The 15,688-nt window shown below is 35.3% G+C and overlaps 1 protein-coding gene across 1 annotated transcript in view; it reads right to left on the reverse strand.

Annotated features, from left to right (window-relative positions):
• The window catches only part of LOC136265341 (uncharacterized), a 143,937-nt gene that overhangs the window by 23,522 nt on the left and 104,727 nt on the right, over nt 1–15,688 (reverse strand). Inside the window, exons 28-31 of the mRNA XM_066060181.1 lie at nt 14,227–14,526; nt 11,265–12,533; nt 9,195–9,494; nt 813–2,087 (exon numbers count right to left, since the gene is read on the reverse strand). Coding sequence (XP_065916253.1) covers nt 813–2,087; nt 9,195–9,494; nt 11,265–12,533; nt 14,227–14,526 — 3,144 coding nt within the window. The remainder of the gene's footprint in view (nt 1–812; nt 2,088–9,194; nt 9,495–11,264; nt 12,534–14,226; nt 14,527–15,688) is intronic.

The following is a 15,688-nucleotide window of genomic DNA, read 5'->3' on the forward strand; positions in this document are numbered from 1 at the left end:
TTAGAGTTGTTGTAGTTAAAAATTATACACAGCAATAAGCAAATGATTTGTTTGATTCTCAGCACAGGGCTACTTTCTATCAAAAATCACAAAACAAAGCACTATTTTTAAAATTCAAGCTGCCCTACCACCCAAGACAAGTAAAGCTAACTATTCTTCATAGTATTCTGATAAGGTTGGGTGCATACTTTCATAATTAAAATCGGCTAGATTTGAGTGGTACACTTTAACTGGCTGCATTCCTAAGGACAGTGGTGATCCGTACAAGCTGTCTGGGGCCTTAATGGAGCCTTGGGATGGATGTATGTGGCAGTACAACTCTATGGTGTTGAATAAACACCTGTACTGTAAATTTCCTGTACTTTTAGCCAGTTTTGAGACCGGAATGGCCCTTACTGTTGCCTAATTCATCCCTACATGTTCCTCTTTCATTTTGTAAACAACCCATATTAGAGCTCACCTGATACAGTCAACATCGAGCTAAAAACTATCTAAAATGGTGGTAAACTTAGCTGTTAGCCACTTGTACAGTGGATGCTCTGAAAAGTAAGGAATTGGTGTAAAATGTGTGAACTTTGCTACACATAGCTTCAACCATTGGCAAGCTATAACACACTAAATACTTTAAACCGGCATTTCTCGACACTTTTAATAGGTATAAAACCAGTTTTCCCAGACTGTGTCACATTTAATTTATTATTTGACCATTTATGATGCAATTTTAAATGTATTATGTTTGCATTACTAATTGTTCTCATTATAAAAATGATCTGTGCATGTTAATCGATTATACACAACAACATGGTACAAACCTGTTGCATATCCAAGTCTTCCAGGATGACCATAACTTTCATGACTGGTAATTCCAAAGATATTAGCTGTCATTAGTGCTTCATTATTACTGTGGATAATTTCAGCTACACCTTCTGATATTGTCACTTGTGTAGCATATGCTTCAATGGAGTGTTTGACTTTCATCGGTACCCATTGCTGTGTGTTTAGTGATATATTCCTCCCTCCTGATATTAAGTGGATCATATCAGGTTGATAGTATTGTGCTAATACTATGATGCTAACATAATGTCTGTAGCCAGATCTACTTGGGTTACGAATTGTGCTGATTGAAAGCTTATTAAAAAACTGAAGTGTATCAGGAATTATCATCATCATAGGATCACCAATATAATCACGCTCATCATATCCACCTCGACTAAACTGAGCCACCAGTACTGGTTTATTTGAATAAATTACACAATATTCTCCTTGTGATAATGTTCTGCTAGAGTACCGTCCTTCATTGATAGTATAAGATGTTCTAAAATTGTTACAGTAGAAATCAATCTCAGTTGAATCACGTGATGCTAATATTCTGATATAGTAATATCTCCTGGTAGCTAATGGCATGGTATAGAATACTCTACCCCAAGATGTTACTGGTGGAATTTGTTCTATTGGTGTGCCATCACAACAGAGGCTCGCTGGTATCTGAGTGGCCTCATGACCACTAAACACAGATACCTGTTTATCTGTAACAATTTTACTTCCAGTCAAATCTCCTGTTGATCTCATATAAAATGTTTGCAATCTGTTGATAACAAATGAGTATTCCCTGCCAGTGTAGAGAGTGTTACCAGTGTTGGTGGTAGTTGTTTGTGTGACTGTTAACTTCATTGTTGTATTGTCCTCTGTACCAACTATCAGTATTGCACTTCGATAAGTTGAACTATATCCAGGTACTGATATCCCATAATACACATACTCTGTTATAACACTTGATTCTTGGTAGGGTATTACAAAAAATGTTTCACTTAAACTACTTCTTTCATTTTGACCTATCACAGTTAGTGCATCACTGTCAGCTCTTATGTAAACTCCTTTGTATTGCCTATCATTTCGGAACACTGCCACACTGAATGGTAAATTTACAATAGTCTCATTACTACCATCAACAACTCCAGCATAGTAAAACCCTGCCACTGGAGCCTCAACTGTAAAGCTCACTGGTGTAGATATTGTATTTATCAATATCACTGATAGTTGTCCACTACTATAATATCTGAAGTATCCCAAGTAGTATTCACCAATTGCTGTGTATACACGAATTTTACCTTATAAACTACAATTTATTAATTTTATAAACAGAACTTTAGAGAACTATTTACATGAAGGTTAAGAATACCAAATTACCTCAATTATAGATACACAATTAGCAATTAGTTTGCTCACCAATTATCATTTATTTGCAATTCAATGTATATAACTGATTTATGGCTAATTACATCATACAGTATTACCTATATAGGTACCATAGAATTTTTTTGCTTTCTTTCCCTTCAATATCACTTGAAAAACAGCCTCAGTTTTCCTTCAAAACAGCTTGGTGGTATTGGTTAAGTATAACTAAGCCCAAAAACGCCTTCAGAGCAATCCCGTATCTTTTCAACAAGTTTCTATGAAATTTTAAAAATTTGCTGTTTAACTGAACTTTATACTACTGTAACTGACTGACTGACTAACTGACTAACTAACTAACTAACTATATATATATATAACTAACTAACTAGTTAACCAGCCAACCAACCAACTAACTAGCTAACTGATGTTTTCAGATCAGCATAACTCAACAATGCATAATGGGCTTGATTTTTTCATGCTTCTTCTGCCTGTTCAGTTTTCACCAACTGCAGTACATATAATGCACACAACACGGGACTTACCTTTGTCCTCCCTTGTGTCCTAGATATTTTCGCTGACAACGCAAGGTGTTGATTTGCAGTAATGTGATACTACTTCCCTGTGGCTGTGGTACTACTTCTATTATGCTTATCGCTCGTATTTTCCATAGTGATTGCAGAGACACTTCTTTTACAGTTCTTCATTTGTATATCTCTGTAACAGGCAGAACATACGTAGCTGAAGATGAAGTGTAATGGCCACTTCACTTTTCAGTGATTGATTGTTGGGCACACGTTCAGATGCAAAATTAGTTTATATAGAATGCTCTGTGCCATTCTTCCTTTTGATGTGGTATGTGCAGTCTCATTTGTCATAACTGTGTTATTACAGGTTTTGGCAATTGAATTCGGCATCTTTACAATTGACTTTGTCCCATGTGCAGTAGAGTTTGTCGCCTTTGCAGTAGAATTCGTCCCACTTACAACTGAATTTGTCAGTTTTGCAATTGATTTCATCAGTTTTGCAATTGATTTCGTTACTTTTGCATTAGGCCACTCCAAATAAATTCTCTGTTTCCCATCCACCGCCCACATCTAGATACTTTCAGCTCTAAATATCCCATTATTCCATATTATTGCATTATTTTCCGGTTATTGTTGCATACTGACAGGCTCATTTGAAACCATGTCAGCTCACGTGTCAGCAGTGCTATCAAGTTGGCACAAACTTCAAGTCTGTGCTATTTTTGCAACTTAAAAAAGAAGGAACAAGCTTAAGCATGATTTTATGCAGTTTTTAATGGTTGTGCCAGGCAAATAATGACTTGAAAGCTGCCAGTCTTATAATGAAATAATGGAAATGGACCACCCACCCACATGCAAATATGCTTGAGTCTAGGATGGGAAACAGAGAATTTATTTGAAGTGGCCTTAGAATTTGTCACGTTTGTACTAGTAATAGCATGGGTAACAGTGAAATTTGGGATAAATACCACTCTTGTTGTATTGGAAATGGTAAATTTCACTCGGCTTCGCCTCGTGAAATTTATCCCCCATTTCCAATACAACACTCGTGATATTTATCCCAAATTTCACTGCTACCCATGCTATTCCCAGTTAATACCATACTCGCATGCTGTGCATTAGCTTTGCTATGTACGCAATTTGTCACTATGTACTAAACACGCGTCGACACTAATTGGCGCTACATTGTTAATATAAATTCTAGCCAATGAAATTGCAATTACAACGTTTTCACTGCTGTTAGTGAAATACAGGATAAATTTCACTGCTACTATTGAGATTTTTGTACGGGCAGTGAAACAGGTATGGTATTAGCACAAGAACAAGCCCTTGCACAAGAATTTGTCCATAACAAGATTGGTAGCTGCAGTAAACACAAAAACAAGATTTAGCAGCTGCTGCATGATCTTGTTGAAGTACAACTGATGTAGACATCTCTTTATAATAAGGCGATAATTCTTCTGCTATGGCTTCTTCAGCAACATTCACAACTGTGCTTTGCCATTGGTGATGGATGTGGTCACTAGTGAACAAGCTAATTGACTAGACAGACAGCTAATGGCTTCATGTATAACTAGCTTCAATTACTCTCTAGTGTCTCAAGTGATATTCTTCACGGCGAAAATGGTTCGCCTTGTGATGAGTGGCTGGTTTCTTACAGTCAATGTAGTTATGAACAGTATGGTAGCATATGCATTGCCCTGATGTTTGGTTATCACATTGGTACATGTACTTGGTTGTATGTGATGCAGTCCTAGTAATAATAATAATTATACAACCAAGTACTAAAGATAATAAAACTGCCAATGCCTGCAGATATACTAATGGACATTTTCTATACTTTAGTCAATAAAAGAAGTATAGGGATAGTCCATTAGCATATTTTTAGGCTTAGGAAACCTGTCTTGATTCACTATTAAATTTTGCTATTTCCTTGTTTCACTACATTTTTATTCTTGATCTCTAATCCAATTTAAAATTTCTTCTAGTTTTTTTCCTTCTAATTGTTTACTTTTTTTACAGGTTTTTGCAACTGAATTTGGCATCTTTGCAATTGACTTCGTCATCGGTTTTGCAATTGATTTCATTGAGAGTATAAAACACATAGCAATACTTAGTATGATGTAAGTGACTGCTCTATTAGAGTACGATCTGTGCAAGTTTGCAAGCTGGACACACAGAGCTTAGCTTTTGTAAACAGGATAGGACTAATCATTTTTTTGGGATGGAGAGCTAGACTTTTACTAGCAATTAAGCATGTCACTTTACACATGTACAGTTAGCTAAGTGACTGACTGCTCTATTAGAGTATTCAATCACTGGCTGATTATTATACATTCATTCCTTTGTCGGCAATTCAAACCCTGCTTAGTGCAAGTTCGTAGGCCTTGTAGTTTTCTCAAACATTATTTATTTATTTATTATTTGATGTAATTTTAACCACATTTCTTATTATCTTTAGTACTTGGTTGTATAATTATTACGATAGATTCCTTTACATGTATAACAGAGTAACTGGAATGAGGAGTCCCATCTGCAGTTTATGTGGTGAGTTATAGTCCGAGCCATATTTGTAACCTGTACATTTGTATGGGATTCATGATAGTCATTCACCATCAAAAATTCTTGGGTATGCCGCTAATTTCATTACATTCATTATTTTAGAATAAATGGTTTTGCCTTGACAGTGTTAACAGTGACTGTGACTTTAAGTAATCTTGGTTTCTCAGAGCCTAATGGCCTTTGTTACAGTGGTCTTGGCCTGCAGATATATAGTAATTTAAAAATATCAGTATCACACTTTATATCTTCAGACTTTCGGGTTTCACCACAATCAGAAGCTGATTCTGCAAAGGTTATGGACTATCAATTTGAGCTGTCTTTCATCCCTATCTCTATCCTCATTTATCACAGTAAAACCCTATCTGCTATAAGTGTAGGGCCAGCAGGTGGTTTGGTAGAGTTGGCTTCAGGAGTGCAAAACATTTTACAACACTTGGAAAGTTGGAGTTTAATTCTTCCTTCATTTCAAGTAGTTTAAATTTAACAACTACAAACTTGTTTTCAAGTTGGCTTTGTTTCTCAGGCAAGTTATCCATTGGACTTGTGACTCTGTCTTTATATATATATATATATCTCATGTGATCTTTTATCCCGTGAATTAATCAAACACTTACAATATATTGAAATAACAAACAACATGCTTACTAAAGCTTTAATAATAATAATTCATGCAATTTATCTAGTTATTGCAGTTTGAATGTATTTCATAATTAACCAATATTACCTATTTCATCAAATACATTGCTATGCATTGCTAAGTAAGCATATCTCACTTTATACTACAAATCATACAGTATGATAGTAACTGTATAGTAGGGACCACAAAGGAGTAGGCGTGGCTCACGAAATAATATCACCCAAAAACCAGCCTCAATTTTCCCTTACGACGATGAGGCAGTATTGGTGAGGTAAAACTAAGCCCAAACAAGCTTTCAGATCAACCCAAAACGCTTTCAACAAGTTGCTACGGAATTTTAATTTTTTTTATTCAACAGAATTTTCTACTGACTGAGTAACTGACTGATGCCTTCAGACAAGCGTAACTCGATAACAGCTAAGGCTACGGGCTTGATTTTTTCACTGTTCGACATCGCTTTGGCCCGACAGGTGCCTTTTGGCATACCACAGTATGTACAATGCATTCTTCATGGACTTACCAGTGTCCTCCTTTGTGTCCCATTCATCTTTGCTGACAGGGAAAGGTGTCAATTTGGCGTGAGCATGTGATGGATTTCCTTCAAAACGGAAATCGTCCGTATTTTTCATCGTGGCTATTTTGATTGCAGAGGTGCTTTTCAAACAGTTCTTGATTCGTACTGCTGTGTAATGGGTTGAACATAGCCTACAGCAAAGCGTAATGGATACTTCACCTTTCAGACGATAATTAATATGAATGGGGCGTGTGGCACAATTTCTTTTTTTTGGTATGCATGGATTGTAGAGATGCTTTTCAAACAGTTCTTGATTTGAAATGCTGTGTAACAAAGCGTAATGGATACTTCACTTTTCAGACAATAATTGATATAGCTGGGGTGTGCGGTGCCTTTTCAGATGCGGTATGCATGGGTTCACCAGTCATAATAAAATTATTTACAAAAAAAGTTAACAAACAAGTACACACAAAAATTGGAATTTTCAACTAGAGTAGGGACCATAGCACATCGATAAATAGTACTGAAACAAGTTGGAGTAGTCCATGATATTAAATCACTGTAAAACAATAAGAAGTGTAATATCCCTACTGTGCATTTCCGTTATGGTATCTTGAACACAGTAGGGATATAGCACTTCTTATTGTTTTACAGAAATGATTGTTTCAGCACATACACAGGCTTCCAATAGGCGGTTTCAATGACAGGCCACACCCTCCCAAAGTCAACATAACTAGCAAAATGGTGTGTTGAATGCTACCTCAACAAAAAGGTACCTTGTCAACAGCGGGCAGTTCTGTCCAACTTTTCCGAGTATTCAAATTTATAGTCACACACACCCCATATAGTCTGTTTGGCATTCACCTGAGCCCTCATTTCTTGTTAATAACTCTTGTTACATTGGCCAGCTGCCCAAACATTTAGTAATGCTGTGAAGCCTTTTAAATTCCAGAACTGTTAATCAAAAGGCGCTTTTATACAGGCAAAAACAAGCGAGTTACGAGGCTTAAAAAAATATCCATACATTTAGTATGGACAATTCAGGCACACAAACATGTTTACAACATGAAACACATGCTTGTTCCAGTACAAAACCATTGGGAGTGCACACATGTTCACTTGTTTGATATTACTGTATTTGGCGGGGGCTCAGGTGAACATGTACCGACTATAGTCATTACTAAGCACTTGAACTGGTTGCTAGTATGACTAGGAAGGCATTATATGGAAAACATTCTTTTGTACTATGGCACAGAGAGTTAATTCCTTCTTTTGTTTTTCACTTTTGCTATCACTGATGTCAATAACAGTGAGTGTATGTTTCTATACCTTACCGTTTAGCCATAAATTATTTATGACATCATGACACAACTTTTATTGTTATTAGTACTTGGTTAGATAATTATATAATTAGAACTTTACAGTGACAAGCACTGAAAGTTTAAAGGCAGTAGCATAGCTACCATTGAGGCAACCAAGGCAGCTGCCTCGATAAAAATGCTCCGCAACAATTCAGGCTGAGCAGGCCTGAGTTTTGGAATCTAGACAGCATTACTGTACCACACATAATAGAATCTATGGCTGTAGTACTAAGCAGAGCCAGAGTCCATGGTGACACAGTCCTGCATTGGCTGGACCACTTGAATTTGTAAAAAGATTGAGATACTCTAATAGAGCAGTCATTGTAATATACTCTAATAGAGCATTCAGTACAGATTATAGCCACTGTTCTCATTACACTGCTTGGTCTAAATCATTTACATTTATGTTAATTGTCTTTACATTACCTTTCAAAGTTCCAATGAGTCACCTGCATGGCATTACATTGAGCTAATTGATCATGTATATCACACATTAGGAGTTACGATAAAAAAATAGCCTCCACATGCCATTTCAAAGCATATATTATTTCAAAAAAATTTTCCTTGAGGGAGCATGCCCCAAGACTCCCTACCTTGACATACTTAACACATGCAGTTGAACATCACATGAAAGAGATAAAATCTGACTTAAACATTACATCAGATCAATAAAATGTATAATGTGCATGACTATGACCTCTGTTGCAGTCCATGGATGGCCTGACCACTCAGATATCTCCAGAGTAAGTCAGTTCTTTTGTGTTGACTGTAATTAAACTAGTCTAATAATTAAAGTATACTGAAGCATTAACTGAGCTAGAGCATTATTTATGACATGTAGAAAATGCTCAGAGTCTTCTGAAACTTTCTTCCACCCAACTAGACAGTCAACCTGCAAATGCTGTACCACCCATGCTTGAAAGAGTTTGTGAATCAGTTGAGTTAAAAGCAGACACTTTCAATTAGGTCAATGTATAAACTTTGCCTTGATAAAATTTTTTTCCTGGCTATGCCACTGAAAGGTGAATTTTTTTACAACATGAAAGTTTTACTACTAAAAAAACATTATCTTACTTAGTATAGTTTTGACTTTTACATGGTTTTGTGGCAATATGTCATTTAACTCTTAATTGTAACAATCATACGTAAGCAAACTTCTTTGACAATTGACATTCAATTTCACTAACTTGCTTGAAAAACTTATGCAAAACAGTCCATTTGTTATTTGTGTATCCTATCAATTTTGATGACTATACAGCCTTAATTAATAAATAGCCTTAATTAACATGCCACATATAGACATAATGTTTTGGAATAATCACTGGTGAGCTACTGAAATAAATTACTCAAATTACATTATTAAAGTTTGAGACTAAAAGCACTGCATTTCTGCTATGAGTAATGATAGTATAATAACTCACTCTTAACAGTTAGTACTCCAGAACTGCTATCACTAGATACTACATTAGCGGCATCACATGTGTAGGTACCCATGTCAGATAACTCAACACTCATTATTGTTAGTGTACTATTTTTAGTGATAGGATTCAGCAACATTTCTGATATCATGTACTTCATAGCGTCATCCTTATCCACTGGTGCACCATTGAAGTACCAACTGATGGTAGGAATTGGTGTACCACTAGCTTGACAAGTGATAAAAACTGTGTCTCCTTCATTCATTGTCTGATTTATCATTTTAGGGTTAATAGATGGAGCATCTACACATAATAAAAAAATGTTATAAATGGATTTCATGTGTGTGTGTGTATGTGTAAGTGAGGTGCGAGACTATAAGTAGGCTCATACAAAACATATTTCAGAATGCAAAAAAACTAAGGAAGATTAAAAGGTACACAAGTAATCTGTAAAATTCCTTAAAATATAGTTGGGTAGGTTGGAGCAATGGGAGCTTGAAGTTTCTTGTTCAAGGAAACAGCACGAAGAAATCCAACAAAGTATTGAATATGGAATATGGAAGCTTCAACTACCAGGCCAATGCTCTACCACTGCATTATGATGGTGGAAGCTTTCCTGTTTCTAAGTTTTCACTTTAGTAATCATACAGTACAATAGTGGACCGCAAAGGTGTGGGCATGGTCCATGAAAAAACATCATCCAAAAACCAGCCTCACTTTCCCTGACGACAATGAAGCAGTATTGGTTAGATAAAACTAAGCCCAAAAAAGTCTTCAGATCAACCCAAAATGCTTTCAACAAGTTGCTATGGAATTTCAATATATATATATATTAAATGGAATTTTCAACTGACTGACTGAGTAACTGACTGACTGACTGACTGACTGACTGACTGACTGACTGACTGACTGACTGACTGACTGACTGACTGACTGACTGACTGACTGAATGACTGTTTGACTGACTCACTGATACCTTCAGACAAGAGTAACTTGATAATGGCTAAGGCTATGAACCAGATTTTTCACTGTTCAACATTGCTTCAGCCCGAGAGGTGTTTTTTGGCATACCGCAGTATGTACAATGCATTTTTCATGAACTTACCAGTGTCCTCCTTTGTGCCCCATTCATCTTTACTGACAGCAAAAAGTTTTGATTTGGAGGTAGCACGTGATAGCTTTCCTTCGTAATGGAAATCATCCGTATTTTTTCATCGTGGCTACTTTGATTGCAGAGGTGCTTTTTGAACAGTTCTTGATTCGCAATACTGTGTAATGGGTTGAACATAGCTGACAATGAAGCAGAATGGATACTCCACTTTTCAGACGATAATCAATTGCTGGGGCACGTGGTGCCACTTCTTTCTTTTGATGTAGTATGTGTGGGTTCACCAGTAATATTAATTGTATTTCACAAAAAGTTAACAAACAAGTGCACAAAATATTAGGAATTTTTGACTAGAGTACAGACCATAGCACATTGATAAAAAGTACTGAAACAAGTGCACAATATTAAATCACAATAAACAATAAAAAGTGTTATATCCCTACTGTGCTCAAGATACCACAATGGAAATACACAATAGGGATATAACACTTCTTATTGTTTTACTATGATTTAATATCGTGCACTACTCCAGCTTGTTTCAGTACTTTCTATCGATGTGCTATGGTCCCTACTCTAGTTGATTCTTTGTGTACTTGTTTTTTCTTAATCAAAGCTCACTATATATATATATACATTCATCAAGGATCTCGCTTACATTGAGTGTAAGAAGTCATTTGTAATTGTATTGCTTTCATGCAAATCAGTAATATGATGAGAAATGATAAATTAGAAGGAGTACATGATAAAACAATTAAGACAATTTTATGCACTCAAATCTGGGACATGGGTAATAAACAAATAGTTCAGTTTGGCCTGGATCATGTGATTAGGTATAAAATTTCCTTGCATCAATCAAAACACTGTGATTCCTACAAATATTTGAATTTTGTAATTGACCTGTGAATTGTTATAAGAGAGAAATTACTACAAATCCAGATTCCTGACTTCATATTTATATTACTAACCTCTTAAATCACCAGATCGACCTGAATGACCATAACTCCCAGAATCAAAAAATCCATAAACAGTAATTGATATTAGAGCTTCCTTGTTTGAATGTATGATTTCAGCTACACCTTCTGATATATTCACTTGTATAGCATATGCTTCAGTAGTGTGTTTGACTCTTATTGGCACCCATTCCTGTGTATTTAGTGATATATTGCTTCCTTCTGATATTAACTGAATCATTTCAGGTTGATAGTATTGTGCCAACACTATGATATTAAGATACTGTTCAAAACTAGATTGAGTTGTATTAAGAATGGAGGAGACTGGAAACTTATAGGAAAACTGAAGTGTATCTGGAATTATCATCATCATAGGATTGCCTTTACCATCTTCATCAATACCATGACTGAACTGAACCACCAGTACTGGTTTATTAGAATAAACTACACAATATTCTTGACTTGATAAAGTTTTGTTAAAATATTGTCCTTCATTGATGTCATGAGACTCCTCTAAATTGTTACAGTGTACAGTAATTTCAGTCAAATTATGTGATGCTAATACTTTAATAGTGTAAGATCTCCTGGTAGCTAATGGCATGGTATAGAATACTCTACCCCAAGATGTAACTGGTGGAACTTGTTCTATCAGGAGATCACCACAACAAAGGTCCTGTGGTATCTGGGCTAACTCATGACCACTAAACACAGATACTTGTTTATCTGTAACAATTTTACTTCCAGTCAAATCTCCTGTTGATCTCATATAAAGTGTTTGTAATCTGTTGATAACAAATGAGTATTGACTGCCAGTGTAGAGAGTGTTACCAGTGTTGGTGGTAGCTGTTTGTGTGACTGTTAACTTCATTGCTGTATTGTCCTCTGTACCAACTATCAGTATTGCACCTTGATAAGATGAACTATATCCAGGTACTGATATCCCATAGTACACATACTCTGTTATTAAACTTGATATTTTGTAGGGTGTTGCAAGGAAAGTGTCACTAGTACCGTTTACTTCATTTTGGCCAATCACAATTAGTGTATCACTGTCTGCTCTTATGTAAACTCCTTTGTACTGTGTATCATTAGAAAACACTGCTACATCAAATGGTAAGCTCAAGATAAGTTCACTGTCACCATCAATAACACCTGCATGGTAAAATCCTGCTACTGGAGCATCAACTGTAAAGTTTACTCGTGTAGATATTGTATTTATCAATATCACAGAGAGTTGTCCATTAGTTATGCTGCTGAAGTATCCCAAGTAATATTCACCAATCGCTATATGCATATAAAATTGATATACATAATAAATGTACTAGTGTAAAAATAATTTTAAAATGAAAACATGGGAATAGAGATTGCTGAAAAGGTAAAAAAAGCAAGAGTCAAGCAAGTCAGCTTGTTAAACACGCAAAGATCTCTGTTTGGACTCAATGGATATGGTAACACTTAAGGAAAAACAGTAGTTTCTCCATAAATCAGGGGTAGATAAATACAGAGAATGCTCCTGCATAAACGTTTATTTGAGTCCAAATAGAGATCTCTGTGTGTTTAACAAGCTGGCTTACTTGACTCTTGTTTTGTTGTTTTTTTTTTTTACTTTTTCAGCAATCTCTACTCCCATGTTTTAATTTTAAAATTATTTTTATACTAGTTTATATTTACTTTTTATAAATCCATTAATGGATAGCAATAAGAATTGCTGGTGATGCTTGGTATTACACAGCACTAAACATGTATATCAAGTTAGTCATCATGTACAGTAGCTGTTAAGTAGTCAGCTAATAATATCAGGGTTAGCAAACGCCAGTGTATTGTTTCCTCACTGTTGAATGTACTTTGAACTATGCAACTTTGACATATCCAACTATATAGGCAGTGTATAGTATGCTGCCTATAGTGTATGCTGCATATACGCATACACACTTGTGCAGCTATGTGATCACAGTATGTCAAGTACTCAGTGGTACGCAACAACATTGTTGCTCTGGAATGCACTTAATATACTATGATTAAATATAGGTAATGATATAGAGTTTCCAAAGGAACGTGTAACATTATGTACCACTCAGATCCAGCTTGTTTCAGTACATTTTATTGCAGTACTATACACTGTCCCTACTCTAATCTAAAATTTCTTTTTTTTCTTATATTTGTTAGGATATATCAAAGCTGTATAGTGCACAAAGTGCATTCTATAGTAAGTAAACAATACATTGGTGTTTATTAACACTGATAGTATTAGCTAACTATACTTAACCTCTAATGTACAAGATGACTGACTTGATACTGAGTAATATCAAACATCATCAACACCTATTATTATCACATCCATAAATGGGTTCATACAAGTAAACAAACTAGTCTAAAAATAATTTTAAAAATTAAAACATGGGAATAGAGGTTGCTGAAAAAATTTAAGAAAAAAGAGTCAAACAAGCCAGACAGTTAAACACAGAGATCTCTAATTGGACTCAATGGATATGGTAGCTAGAGACTAAGGAAAAACAGTAGTTTCCCATAAATCAGGGGTAGATAAGTACTGAGAATGTTTCTGTATAAATGTTTATTTGAGTCCAAATAGAGATATCTGTGTGTTTAACATGCTGACTTGTTTGACTCTTGTTTCTTTACTTTTTAATGGCCTCTATTCCCATTTCTAAATATAGTAATAATAAGAAGACAAACAAAATGGCATATTTCAATATTAAAAAAAAAATTACTTTTATTGGTTTCTTTTTACTTAATATTTCCAGTAGACCTATACTTATTCCAAATTAACCTCTAAGACTTCTGTTGTGGTTGGGGAGCTTGTATTTAGGTGTGTGTTCTATTAGGATTTTGGCAAAAAACATAGGCAATCTCTATTATGAATCACTACTGTGGGTTCATGATATAGTCATAATCATACAATGATATGCACACACCAAATTAACAACAATGTACATGGCATATACTGAATAAAACTCACCATTAACACTCAGATCTCCATAACTGGTGTAACCAGATACTATGTTAGTAGCACTACATGTGTAAGTACCAACATCAGATAATTCCAAGTTCATTATTGTCAGTGTGGTATTTTTAGTAATGGGGTTGAATGACATTTCTGATATCATATACTTCTTATCATTTGCCTTCTCCACTGGAGCACCATTGAAGTACCAACTGAGTGTAGGTATTGGTGTACCAGAAGCTTTAAATGTGAAGAAAGCTGTGTCTCCTTCAATCAAAGTATCCTTAATCACTTCAGGAGTAACAACTGGAACACCTGCATAAACACATTCATTAAAAATTATGCATCTACAACATCATACATGTAGTAAAGTATCTGTTATCGGCACACAAATTACCAAACAGTCTAACTTTGGGTATGAACTTTGCATCATTTAAAACTTTGTATCGCTGAAAATATCTGGAGCACCTCTAAAAAATTCTCTAATTTCAAGCACATGTGTTAATGTGACAAGTAGTTACAGTCGCGTAAATACTGGCACTCAATTCTCAATTATTGGCACATGTACCTTATTATCACCACTCCATCACTATAATTATCAATTCCATTAATTATCATTTCAATTATCAGCACTTTCATAATAAAGTGCCTGTTTACTTACTACACTTGCAAGCCTCAAAAAATCCCCAGAATTCCCACATGTTGTACTAACCACAACCCATTAAATCACTGAAAAAAGTTTAACAGTGAAGATAGTATGAATTAACAACATAACATGCATAATAACATTAATGTCACTCTCGTTCAATATAAATAATTACACATTAACATGTAATATGGAGTCTATAAATGGTATTTGTTGCATACCAACAAATTGTAGTAGTGAGATTGCATGGTAGGCCATTTAGTTGCATCATGCTCACTGTGGGCTCATGCTATTCACATGCCAGGAACTAAGGCTCACTAAAATAACACAGTGGTCACAAATGGCTTCTTGGATGGGGAATGTGTCAGCAACAACATACAGTGTGACCCTAATTACACATTATACATGAATCTAATTAATATGTTGCTATGGTGGCATACAGTGGGAGGAAGGGAGGTGATAGGAGGCTTCACGACTGAGAATCTTAAGGGTATTATTATTCACATAGTACAGTATGTTAATACATGGGAAAGAAAAATCAACTCCCTTCCAAGCTTGTACATAACCAACTATTACTTGTAGGCTTGTACCTTAGCTTAAAGCACATGCCAGGTTTGATTGGCACTAAAAGGAGTTTGTATGCCTTCAGCCACAAGCATGCTTAATAAATGTGTGTGGTTTGTTTATCAGCAATTATATTCCTAGTTAGTACATGCTCGTATGCCTTGTATAGTTTTGCATAAATTATTAATTATTTTAATTGATTGAATATTTCATTATTTTAACTGTGTATTTTGCATTATTCATAGTAAAAAGTGATATGTGCATTTT

Source organism: Dysidea avara, chromosome 1 (assembly GCF_963678975.1).
Source record: "Dysidea avara chromosome 1, odDysAvar1.4, whole genome shotgun sequence".
Taxonomy (NCBI): domain Eukaryota; kingdom Metazoa; phylum Porifera; class Demospongiae; order Dictyoceratida; family Dysideidae; genus Dysidea; species Dysidea avara.